At 44.7% G+C, this 11,706-nt stretch overlaps 1 protein-coding gene across 4 annotated transcripts in view; it reads left to right on the plus strand.

Annotated features, from left to right (window-relative positions):
- CCDC66 (coiled-coil domain containing 66) overlaps positions 1-7,702 on the plus strand; it is a 30,340-nt gene extending 22,638 nt beyond the window's left edge. For 2 of the 4 annotated variants that reach the window (XM_032969825.2, XM_032969828.2), the window contains 6 exons: positions 1,288-1,603; positions 2,247-2,508; positions 2,641-2,708; positions 2,947-3,287; positions 4,368-4,489; positions 4,971-7,702. In XM_032969825.2, the coding sequence (XP_032825716.1) occupies positions 1,288-1,603; positions 2,247-2,508; positions 2,641-2,708; positions 2,947-3,287; positions 4,368-4,489; positions 4,971-5,069 (1,208 nt within the window). In that variant the 3' untranslated portion in view covers positions 5,070-7,702. The remainder of the gene's footprint in view (positions 1-1,287; positions 1,604-2,246; positions 2,509-2,640; positions 2,709-2,946; positions 3,288-4,367; positions 4,490-4,970) is intronic. The other 2 variants (XM_032969829.2, XM_032969827.2) reach the window with 2 other exon arrangements.
- The last annotated feature ends 4,004 nt before the right edge of the window (positions 7,703-11,706 follow it).

Raw genomic sequence — 11,706 nt, forward strand, 5'->3', positions numbered from 1 at the left:
TTGCAAAGGCGGGCGGGGCCGAGGGCGGAGCTGACCCGAGTAGCAGTAACTCCCCTGTACAGTGTAGTTAGCTGGGTGGTCACCACCTTAGGGTGTAGTCTGGTAAAGGGACAGTTACCCCGTTGTGTTACGGTGTTACAAATAAAAGTATTGCCTCTAAAAGGAACAACGTCTGCGACTCAGTTGGACCCACTACATAGCCTGTGTTGGTGTAATAGTTCGCACACCGGGCTTACAGTCCAGGGACTGCCCTGGGTCCTCTCTCGGCATGGCAGTTGAAATGATCGGCATGTTTCTTAAACTCCCCTTCTTCCTCTGTCCACCCAGTGGTATCAATTGGTACGCGAAAGTCGATCGGCAGGCTGTGTGTGTGTTTGTGGGCACTCCCTCTTCCAAGATATCTGGCCAGCCTGGAAGAGTAGGCAAAATACCCCTGAGAAGGGCTATCTGCAGCCCCCTCCAGCGGACGCTCTTCCACCATCAGTGGCATGAGCAATTAATTATCTTCATTTTATGGCTGAAAAAGGGATGGATTGGCATTTTTTAAAGATTCCTTGAAATTTTTCGTTAAATGTTTTTTTGATAATTAGTATAATTATTAATCAATCTTAAATGACCAGCTGACTCAGATGCCTGAGCGCTGGGCTGGAACCGCTGAGATCCTGAGTGTGAACCCAGGGAGCTGCAAGTGAATTTTAAACAATTTAAGATGCCATAAACAAAATATGCAATGTTTTTAAAGTGTGTTTTATTTGTGTTGTTATTTATACTAATGGCTGGTGGCCTGGTGCTGCATAATACACATTGTTGATTTGTTGCTCTAATCTACTGTTTATGTTGCATTTATATAACATTGTTGTGCATTTGTTTCTGACAGTGGAGTTGCAATATATCGGCATGCAGACAGGTTAGCCCAGCCCAATGTGAACATGTCTTTATTTGACCCCCATCCTTTTTAAGTAATTGGTCCCCTTTGATCACAATCTTCCCTCGATTCCACCTTCCTATATCCGGGATGTTGGGTCTCCAGACTCACTGGTATGGTTAGGTAGTAGTTGCCCGCAATGCAAGAATGTGTTTCAACTTGAAACGTGCGCAGTTTTTCATGATTTCTCGGCCCGCCCAGATTGTACAGCAATGGATTGCTGCACTGCCCTCTGCTGTCTGCCACGTGAACTTGCAGCTTGCGCTTCATATAGGAACACCTTTTTTCACGTTTGTTGCCCAGAGTTTTGTTACGTACATATATATATTTACTTTTCTTACCTTTGGCTGGTTTCTTTAAAGATGCGGACACTGGAAGACCGGCAAGGGGCGGCGACGGAACGGGCCGCGTCTTTGCGGACTCCACACGGCCTCCCGCCACGCCGCACGTCCCCGCAGAGTACAGCAACACCGGAGTCACGTGCAGGAGTCGCATCGACAGGGAGAGGCCCGGAGGAAATGGAGCGGACAAGCAGAGCGGCCACGATGAGGAGGCGTCTTCCAAGACGCCGGGCCAGAGCGATACCGCCAAACGCAAGAGCCCGAGAGATAATGCTGAAACGAAGCCGGCGTGGAATATGACCACCAAACCTGTTGTGGGGTGCGTTAATCCAGCGGGGTCAGTAACGATTACCTTCACTGTTTTCTTCGTCGGGTTCCTGGAATTGCAGTCGATCACGTGTGATGAGGTTAAAGGTTAGGTGCGTACGTAGGTATGTATGTTGAACTTCTTTCGCACCGTTCATAGTCAGCCGTGCTAATCGGAGGTGCCGGGGAAAGGACAACAAACTAAACACATCAAGCAGTTTTAAATAAATGAGTTTTCAATGTAGATTTCAAACTGCATAGCTCCAGTGGCTTCCTAATATCGGAAGAAAGAGCGTTCCAGACGGCCACAGAAGCGCATCTGAAAGCGCGTGATGTGGTGACCATCTTTTTTCGATGGCTAGCCAAAATGTTGAACTTCTTTCGCACCGTACGTAGCCAACAGTTCTTATCAGAGGTGATGAAAGAGAAAGCCTACTCATTTATTATTTTCCCATAAGAAAAGCTTATCTTGTAACGCCATTGTGCTGCGTGACCAGGTGACTGTTAATTAACATTTCGTAGGCTGCCAGCTTACAAAAGTCGAAAATGGTTGATGCATTGCTGGTGATGGTTGCTTGCAACGATTACCGTAACATTTCCCGAGCAGTTCAAGACCATAACGAGCACCTTAGCTGTGAGCCCGAGAAGACACGCTGGTTTTCTCTCCCGAGCAGAGGCGGCGCTACCCGAGCCTCCGATAAGTACCCCAAGGCTCTGAAGAAAAGGGAGTTGGAGCGGGAGGCACGCAAGCAGAGGCGGCAGGAGCAGCTGCTGGCGATGGTCAACAGGAATGTCGTGAGCAAGGGACAGGCCCCCGCCAGCGACGCCGCCCGCCAGGAAGACGCCAGGGAGGCCGCGCACAAGCAGAAGGCCTCGCGGGCACTGCCGTCACTCGCGGACAAGACGGAACTCCAGGCAGGGGATGTGCAGAAAAAGGCGAGCGAGTTTTTTGTTTTTTTTCTTTTCCCCCCAGCAAATCTTAATACTTGTACAATGTAAACAAATTATTTTCGGACAAAACACCTCCTTTCCATCATTTGCTTAGCTAAACATGTTTTTTTCTTACAGAAACCATTGACGGAACACAACAATACAACCCAGAGAACTCAACAAGGCAATGTCGAGTTTTCAAACAGGTACTTTTGAATTGCTACGAAACTAATTCATCTGACGCAGACTTCTCTCGTCACAATTTGCAAAGTGACAGGAATATTTCATATGTATAATCTGTAAAGGTGCTCGGGGCATTTGAAATTAAGTCTCGATATTACAGTGCTGGTTATATTAAGTTTTGACACTCCATAGTGTCTCCAGGGAGGGCTGACGCTCACTGTTACGTATCGATCCTATGTTGTTGAACACTGTGAAAATTAGACTGGACTCACCGGCAGTTCCGGCGCTCAGACACAGATTGCAGCAGCAGCAGCAGCAGAAGGAGGAGGAGGCGGGCGCAGGTGGCGACCACGCAGAGAGGGGTGCCGGCCACGCTCCAGAGGCGGTTCACATCGCCTCCCACCGCTTGGCTCCGCTGCACGATGTCGGGGAAGCCGGAGGCCAACGCGGCCGGCAAGCCCCAGCGAGCAGGGCCGGGCAGACCTCCCCTCCCAACGCGGCGTTTGTGCCGTACCTGCGCAGCGATGATGTCCTCTACCTGGACCCCGACGCGCCCATGTCACGCCCACCAACCAACGAGTCGCAGTACAGATACGGCCGTGGTACGTTGAGATGCCTCTGCACCTCCGCGATGAACTCGCTCGGCGTCAATTTAAACTAAACTGTTAAACCAAACTATTTTTTTTATTTTACCAAGCAAGGCTCCACTGAGCTTACGTAGCCCTTTTTCAGAGGCGGCTTGACCATAAAATGATAGCTCAACGAAGTGGCTTATCGTGTGTAAATTTAAAGCAGCCAAACACTCGAAACGCATGTTTCTAAATGTGGAGGGGAAAACCGGAGGACCCGGAGAAAAACCCACGCGATCACGTGAAGGATATGCAAACTCTAAATATATAGGCGTCATGGTTGGGATCGAACTCATGACCTCCTGTATACCAGGCAAAATAGTTCACATCTCGCCCATAAGCCAAGGGGGTTGGTCTGTACCACTTGGGATGGCAAATGCGACTAGTATCCACCATGGAGAGTCGATCATGGAGCAGAGCGCTTACCCTAGATACTGTGTTTTATGTGGATACTTCCAAATAATTTTCATATTCTGACGATTTCTCATGTCCCATTTGTTTTTTTCTTCCAAAATTGCCGCATAACCCGTCTTTTAATGATTTTAGTTTTTCGTAAAAAACTATCACAGTGAACTTGCTGTGATACATTTTTGTGATGGAGAGACGAAAGCTCGAAAATCGCTGTTAGCGTATGCCACCGTAGTTGGAACTCAAAAAATAATTTTCGGACCAATGGCTCAAATGACCACGAAGTCTTAAGTGAATTCCTGCTCGAATGAGCATTGAGACATTGCTCATCGCCATTTTACAGCCCAGAACCAGTGGTGGAATTGCTCTCCAATTACTGCACCAGGAAAATAAAAACGGATTATATGAAGGTTGCCTTTTAGTTCATTTATTTTCACCTCCGAGACATACATGTTACAGTTTGACATGCAAAGAACACTCTTGTATTTATCAATAACACGTTTTACCAACTATATTAGCGTGTGTGTGCTGTGCGATTGTATCCTTACAAGTCGCGTGAAAGGTTGGCTTGGGACATGCCTCTCGTTGAAAACTCAACAGCTGCCAGTCTCATTAAAAATTTGATTTTGTTGTTTCTGTGGACAGGATATTTGGAGCAGCGGAGGCATAGTTCAGAGCAGTCACGCGATCCTCTTCTCAACCCGGAGCTGCTGAAGTCTAAGGACAGGCAAAAGGCTATTCTTGAGGGGCTCTCCCAACTCAGACAGGTACAATATGGCATTAAAGCATACAATGTATTTCAATGATACTGCTATCAACATCTAATTCTTACATTTCTTTAGTAAGGGCAATAAAAGGCAGTACAGCAAAACCCATTGTTGCACTGTACTTTTATGCTTCCACATCTATGCTCTCCGGCGTGGTCCAGTTTGCTCCAATAACATGCATGGCATGGGGAAGCCCTCATTGAGTAGTGGATTAACAAACTTGAAATAAATGTGTTTATTTCAATCTCTGGTTTCCTCCCACATGTACGAACACTTTTTGGTCGACTTTGGCCAACATCCCAATATAGGACCACAGAGCTTGGGTAATTGTTGGTGCCAGTTCTGGCCGCATCCCAGCCAGTCTTGTGGTTTTCTGCTACTGCTAATAATTCTGTCCCTGTGAGAGTGAATGAAACGGTGTGCATTATAATTTCTGAGTTATAAATTACTAATGTAATTTTCCACTCTGCTTCACCGACAGGGCTTGCTGATGAAGCAAAGGGAGGTGGAGACCTACCTGTCGTCACCCATGCTTGCTGAAGATGTCTCTCAGTTTCCAATGCAGAGCAAACCCAGCTAAAGCCACAGCAGCAGATGCCAGCTCTCTTAACCTATGGGACTTTCTGCACTTTATAGCAACATCTCTTTGTTATCTCTAAGAGTAACTTGGAATATATTTATTTTCCATGGGCACATCAGAGCCACACCAGCACAGGGCCCAAATGATCCGTACAGGTGGTTTTCCACTGGCTATTTTCCATCCTGAGCCAGAACTAAACTGTCCTCACAAGAAAACTTAATCTGGCTTGGGGCCAAGCAGGGCCAGGGGTGATGTTAATGACACATTTATTGTGTGTGACATCAGTCGGTACAACTCAAACATGTTGTCTCCACTTGCTCATTGCATGTGATATCAGCGGCACAGCTCGGGTTGTGCAGTGGAAAAAACAACCTGACGCCTCCTGAGCCATGCTGAGCTGGCTCTGCACGACTCTGGCGTGGCTGAGTTGTACAGTGAAAAAGAGGTTTTAGAAAACTAATGTGCAGTAATATTTGCGTTGTATGTGAGCACGTAATAAAGATAAATTTCGTGTAAAGTGTATATTAAATTTTTTCAGTGTGTAAATTAAACAGTTCACTCGTTAATCCTGCTGGTGAAGCACTATAATCTTTACATCGTGTGCAAGAGTCCAATGATGCCAGGAAGAGAACAAAACAATGGAAGCTTTTGTCGATTGGCCATCGCCAGGGGTCGGAAACCAATATAATAATAAGAGCCGTTTTTTTTTATAATTCGGTAAAAAATAACTCAATATTTCAAGGGCCGCAATGCACGCAGTGAATACGAGACGGTCGTCCTTAATGAACAACGCGTCACAAAGCGGCCCCTTAAAGAGCCGCACGCGGCGCCGCAGGTTGCCGACCCCCGGCCATTACCATCACCGCTGTTGTTTACAGGAAACCAATTGTGTACTTTCTGATAACATTAGCACTTTAATATCTAATGGGTGTAATGACTTATATAAAGTAAGCTGCTCTTGTCAGGGCTGGATTAAGGTTATGAGGGTCCTCAGGTTAATAGGAGGGGAAAGAGTCGAATTATGTATTACATATTGCAAAGGTGTATGAAGTCGTCAAATATGTATTTACCCGTGTAAAATTGACATGTATTCCACTCAAGGTAAATTCATCAGACATGAATCACGACACTAATTTCTTCAAACATTTTTACCCCCCCTGGATTTAGCTGTGGCAAAGTCACGAATTCCGTCATCGGTATTCAAAGACAAAACACTTCCGATGGCCTTGCTGCCACCGTCGCTCAGCTGTTACTTCAGTGTGAAATGAAGGACCTGAAAGGAAAGCCTACAAAGCATGAGGGCCGAACCACATATTTGCCTATGGGGTCAATCCAGCCCTGGCTTGTGCTCTTATCACCAGTGAAAACTACTGTATGCTTATTCGCTGTAATTTGCATAACATTTAAACATTTTGAATATCGCATCGTCTCTGTCTACATTTGTATATACACTAAACTGCAATATGTCTTAGTGGTGCGAAATGTTTAAAATCCAGACAATTCTGCATGGCATCATTTACAGTTTTGGAAACAGCGTGATGTGATTGGAACTTGCGTAGCGAGGCAGTGAAATCCGTTGTGCTATACTCCTGTGCTGGCGAATCTGTGATCTCTGACCTCACCAACCAGTATGTTGAAGTGTGGCCAAATAACCCCCGTGACCCCTACAGCATAGGGAAGCCCTCATTTAGCAGTGGGTTGACCAAAGGGCTGTTATCTCCACTACAATTGGGGTGCAGAAGATGACAACCACTGTACTTGTGTGAGCGCAGCTCACGTGAGCTATTGCCTAAATGTAGCTTGTGATTGCATAAGTTTGTAAACCTTTTCAGTAGCCCATAGCAAAATGTGATGTCTAAAAAAACTGGACTGTAATTATTGACGTTTTTAACTGTCGAGCGTGAAAAATAGGATGTTTGTCTCGTGATTGTACAGAACGTGCTCGCATATCTAACTTGCAGGGGGAGGGTGGGTGAGGAGGATGGCTGAGAAAGGCAAATGGGTGAAAAGGTCAGATACGTGAACATCTTTCAGATACCATGCATGCTCAAACAGGTTACTGGATTTAAATTAAGTGCAAACAGCAGAAAGTGCTTTACTGTGCTTTATAATTAAGCGGATGTATGTGAGATTAAAATTGCTGAACTGAATGAAACGGTGGGATTTGTGAACATCCCTGGCAAATGAGAGTTACTCTATGCACCAATCACGCACTGAGTGTGAGCAGTTGATAATTTGGGGTGTATATAAGACATGCTTTATGTTCATAGCATTGTGAATTTTTATTATTGATTCTTTCAGTAAAGTCACGTAGAAGGGAAATAAAAAATAAAATTCTCACGACGTTTCGATTGCAACACAAGCAATCATCATCAGGTGTGAAAACCACATCAATAAAATTTGAAACTTAACTTTATCCCTTCTACGTGACTTTACCGAAAGAACCAAGAATATGAATACCTGCAGTCACGAAAGCTTTAAATCGAAATTGTGAATGTTCTATAAAAACTAAAATCCTGACCACCTACTATAATTCAATGATTGCCAAAGAATCCAAAGACGTGGATTGCAAACGCTACAATGGAGTATTAATTGACGTGCTCAACTTAGATAAAATAAAGAATTTAAATGCAGACGTTTCGCCCAGTATTATTTATAACTGCTCTCACACACAAACGCCTCCTTATATTCCCAAATACGTACAGTGAGGGAAAAAAGTATTTGATCCCCTGCTGATTTTGTACGTTTGCCCACTGACAAAGAAATGATCAGTCTATAATTTGAATGGTAGGTTTATTTGAACAGTGAGAGACAGAATAACAACAAAAAAATCCAGAAAAATGCATGTCAAAAATTTTATAAATTGATTTGCATTTTAATGAAGGAAATAAGTATTTGACCCCCTCTCAATCTGAAAGATGTCTGGCTCCCAGGTGTCTTTTATACAGGTAACGAGCTGAGATTAGGAGCACACTCTTAAAGGGAGTGCTCCTAATCTCAGCTTGTTAACCTGTATAAAAGACACATGTTCACAGAAGCAATCATTCAATCAGATTCCAAACTCTCCACCATGGCCAAGACCAAAGAGCTCTCCAAGGATGTCAGGGACAAGATTGTAGACCTACACAAGGCTGGAATGGGCTACAAGACTATTGCCAAGCAGCTTGGTGAGAAGGTGACAACAGTTGGTGCGATTATTCGCAAATGGAAGAAACACAAAAGAACTGTCATCTCCCTCGGCCTGGGGCTCCATGCAAGATCTCACCTCGTGGAGTTGCAATGATCATGGAAACGATGAGGAATCAGCCCAGAAGTACACGGGAGGATCTTGTCAATGATCTCAAGGCAGCTGGGACCATAGTCACCAAGAAAACAATTGGTAACACACTACGCCGTGAAGGACTGAAATCCTGCAGCGCCTGCAAGGTCCCCCTGCTCAAGAAAGCACATATACATGCCCGTCTGAAGTTTGCCAATGAACATCTGAATGATTCAGAGGACAACTGGGTGAAAGTGTTGTGGTCAGATGAGACCAAAATGGAGCTCTTTGGCATCAACTCAACTCGCCGTGTTTGGAGGAGGAGGAATGCTGCCTATGACCCCAAGAACACCATTCCCACCGTCAAACATGGAGGTGGAAACATGCTCTGGGGGTGTTTTTCTGCTAATGGGACAGGACAACTTCACTGCATCAAAGGGACGATGGACGGGGCCATCTACGGTCAAATCTTGGGTGAGAACCTCCTTCCCTCAGCCAGGGCATTGAAAATGGGTCGTGGATGGGCATTCCAGCATGACAATGACCCAAAACACACGACCAAGGCAACAAAGGAGTGGCTCAAGAAGAAGCACATTAAGGTCCTGGAGTGGCCTAGCCAGTCTCCAGACCTTAATCCCATAGAACATCTGTGGAGGGAGCTGAAGGTTCGAGTTGCCAAACGTCAGCCTGGAAACCTTAATGACTTGGAGAAGATCTGCAAAGAGGAATGGGACAAAATGCCTCCTGAGATGTGTGCAAACCTGGTAGACAACTACAAGAAACGTCTGACCTCTGTGATTGCCAACAAGGGTTTTGCCACCAAGTACTAAGTCAGGTTTTGCAGAGGAGTCAAATACTTATTTCCCTCATTAAAAATGCATATCAATTTATAACATTTTTGACATGCGTTTTTCTGTTATTTTGTTGTTGTTATTCTGTCTCTCACTGTTCAAATAAACCTACCATTAAAATTATAGACTGATCATTTCTCTGTCAGTGGGCAAACGTACAAAATCAGCAGGGGATCAAATACTTTTTTCCCTCGCTGTAAATATGTTTACCAAGTTGCATCGATGCTACGTTGTGGACTACAGGTTCTACGGATTACATACAAACAAAATGAGAAGACAGTGTAACACGTAGGCTTTCGCGACCAATTCTGGCTCATCGCCTGACGACATTTACGCCATCTAACCACCCCAAACAAACCTTTATTATAAATAATATTTGTTTGCGAAACTTTATTTTTTGCCTTGGTGCGCCACTGATAACGCCGCAGCAGCAGCAGCATCATCACCAAATTCAAAGATCATCATACCTATCAACAAAGATTCGTTCACGAAGCCATCCATATATATAGACACAGACACAATTTCAACCGAGACGACGGTTTTAAATTCAGCAATCATTGGAAAGATGTCATCAACCACTTTAGGTCACGACTTGATTTGTGTTTTCTTGTCAACCTCTACCGTCAGTAGTGTGGATGGGTGTAGCGAGGTGCAATGCCCCCCCCATCTCTACCCTCCTCTCTCCACCCCACCTCTCTCTCCCCCTATCTCTCCCCCCTCCCTCCCCCCATTGTCTAACACACTTGGACTGCGACCTCGCCTTCAACTCCACCCCTATCTCTACCCCCCCCCCCTTTCTCTCCCCCCCCCTTTCTCTCCCCCCCCTTTCTCTCCCCCCCTTTCTCTACCCGCCCCCCCCTTTCTCTACCCCCCCTTTCTCTCTCCCCCCCCCTTTCTCTCCCCCTATCTCTACCCCCCTCTCTCTCACCCTATCTCTACCCCCTCCCTCCCCCCATTGTCTAACACACTCGCTGTACCTGCACTACTTCTACTTGTGGTGCTTTGCTCCTACATTGGCGCTGGCTGCCCCGCCCATGCTGTTCACGTCGTACAGCTTTGCTCACTCTGAAAGCGCCTTAGGAGCAGTTGCATTTGGAGGCTTGCCCCCTCTTTTCTCTCCGCCTGATGAAGACCGCTTGTGTTGCGATCGAAACGTCGTGGGTTTTTTTTACTTTTATTTTAAGTTTTATTTTTCTATCTACGTGACTTTATCGAAAGAACCATCATACCTTTTAACCCATACGGTTTACCCGTATTCTTGTACAAGGGAGTGTTCAGGTCCATACGGCGTACAGCCGTTTCAATACGAGCAATTTTTATTTATCTTCTTTGGTTCTTTCGGTAAGGTCACGTAGAATGAGAATAAAATAATAAAATAACACAATAAAATTCTGACGACGTTTCGGCCACAACGGCCGCTTGCGTTGTGCCCGAAACGTGAGAATTTTGTTGTGCTATTTTATTATTTTATTCTAATTCTACGTGACCTTACCGAAAGAACCAAAGAAGATGAATCCTTCCTTGCAGTCACGAAAGCTTTAAATCGATTTTTTTTTTAATTTTCGTTTCTCCCTTGTGATGGGACTTTGTAAGATGAACGTTGAGATTTATAAGGGCACGTGGTGACCAATGAGGTCTCAATTTGACTGTAATAAGGTCGGCACTGATAAGGGGTTGACAGGTATGATTCAAATACCTATTATGACACCCATGACATCACTGTGATGTCACTTCCATATGCTGCAATGTGTCAATGCAGTGACATCTCTGCAGCACTTTGACACAGAGCCTGAATTGTGATTTTAAAGTGCTTTTTTCCTTTTTGTAATACTTAAAACTCCCGATGAACGCCTCGCGGAACACACAGCCTCATGGACTTACCTGTAAGATGAAAGCTCTTGAGGTGGCCATGTAGCTTCATTCATCCCGGTCTTATTTATCAAGTCATCATTCTAACTCTTGGGTCTTTCGGGCAAGTCACGTAAATAAAAAAAAATAGATAATGACGTTTCGATCGCAACACAAGCAACCGTCAAGCAATCGTCTTGTGTTGCGATCGAAACGTCGTGATCTATTATTATTATTTTATTTACGTGACTTGACCGAAAGAACCAACGAGTGTGAATTCCTGCAGCCGCGAAAGCTTTAAAGCAAGATTCATCATTCTGACTTAAAACTTTCGTGACTGCAGGAATTAATATTCTTAGTTCTTTCGGTAAAGTCACGTTGATAGAAAAAAAATTAGAAAAATAAAAGCAAAAAACCCACGACGTTTCGATCGCAACACAAGCGGTCTTCATCAGGTGGATGATGAAGACCGCTTGTGTTGCAGGTGCATGATGAAGACCGCTTGTGTTGCGATCGAAACGTCGTGGGTTTTTTGCTTTTATTTTATTTTAAAGTTTTGTTTTATTTTTTTATTTTATTTTTTAAATTTTATTTTCTATCTATGTGACTTTACCGAAAGAACCAAAGAATAAAAGTTATACTCTTTGTTTTTTTTTCGGTAAAGACACGTAGGTAAAAT

Source organism: Petromyzon marinus, chromosome 42 (assembly GCF_048934315.1).
Source record: "Petromyzon marinus isolate PM22_M1 ecotype Great Lakes invasive population chromosome 42, UKy_Petmar_22M1.pri1.0, whole genome shotgun sequence".
Lineage (NCBI taxonomy): Eukaryota > Metazoa > Chordata > Hyperoartia > Petromyzontiformes > Petromyzontidae > Petromyzon > Petromyzon marinus.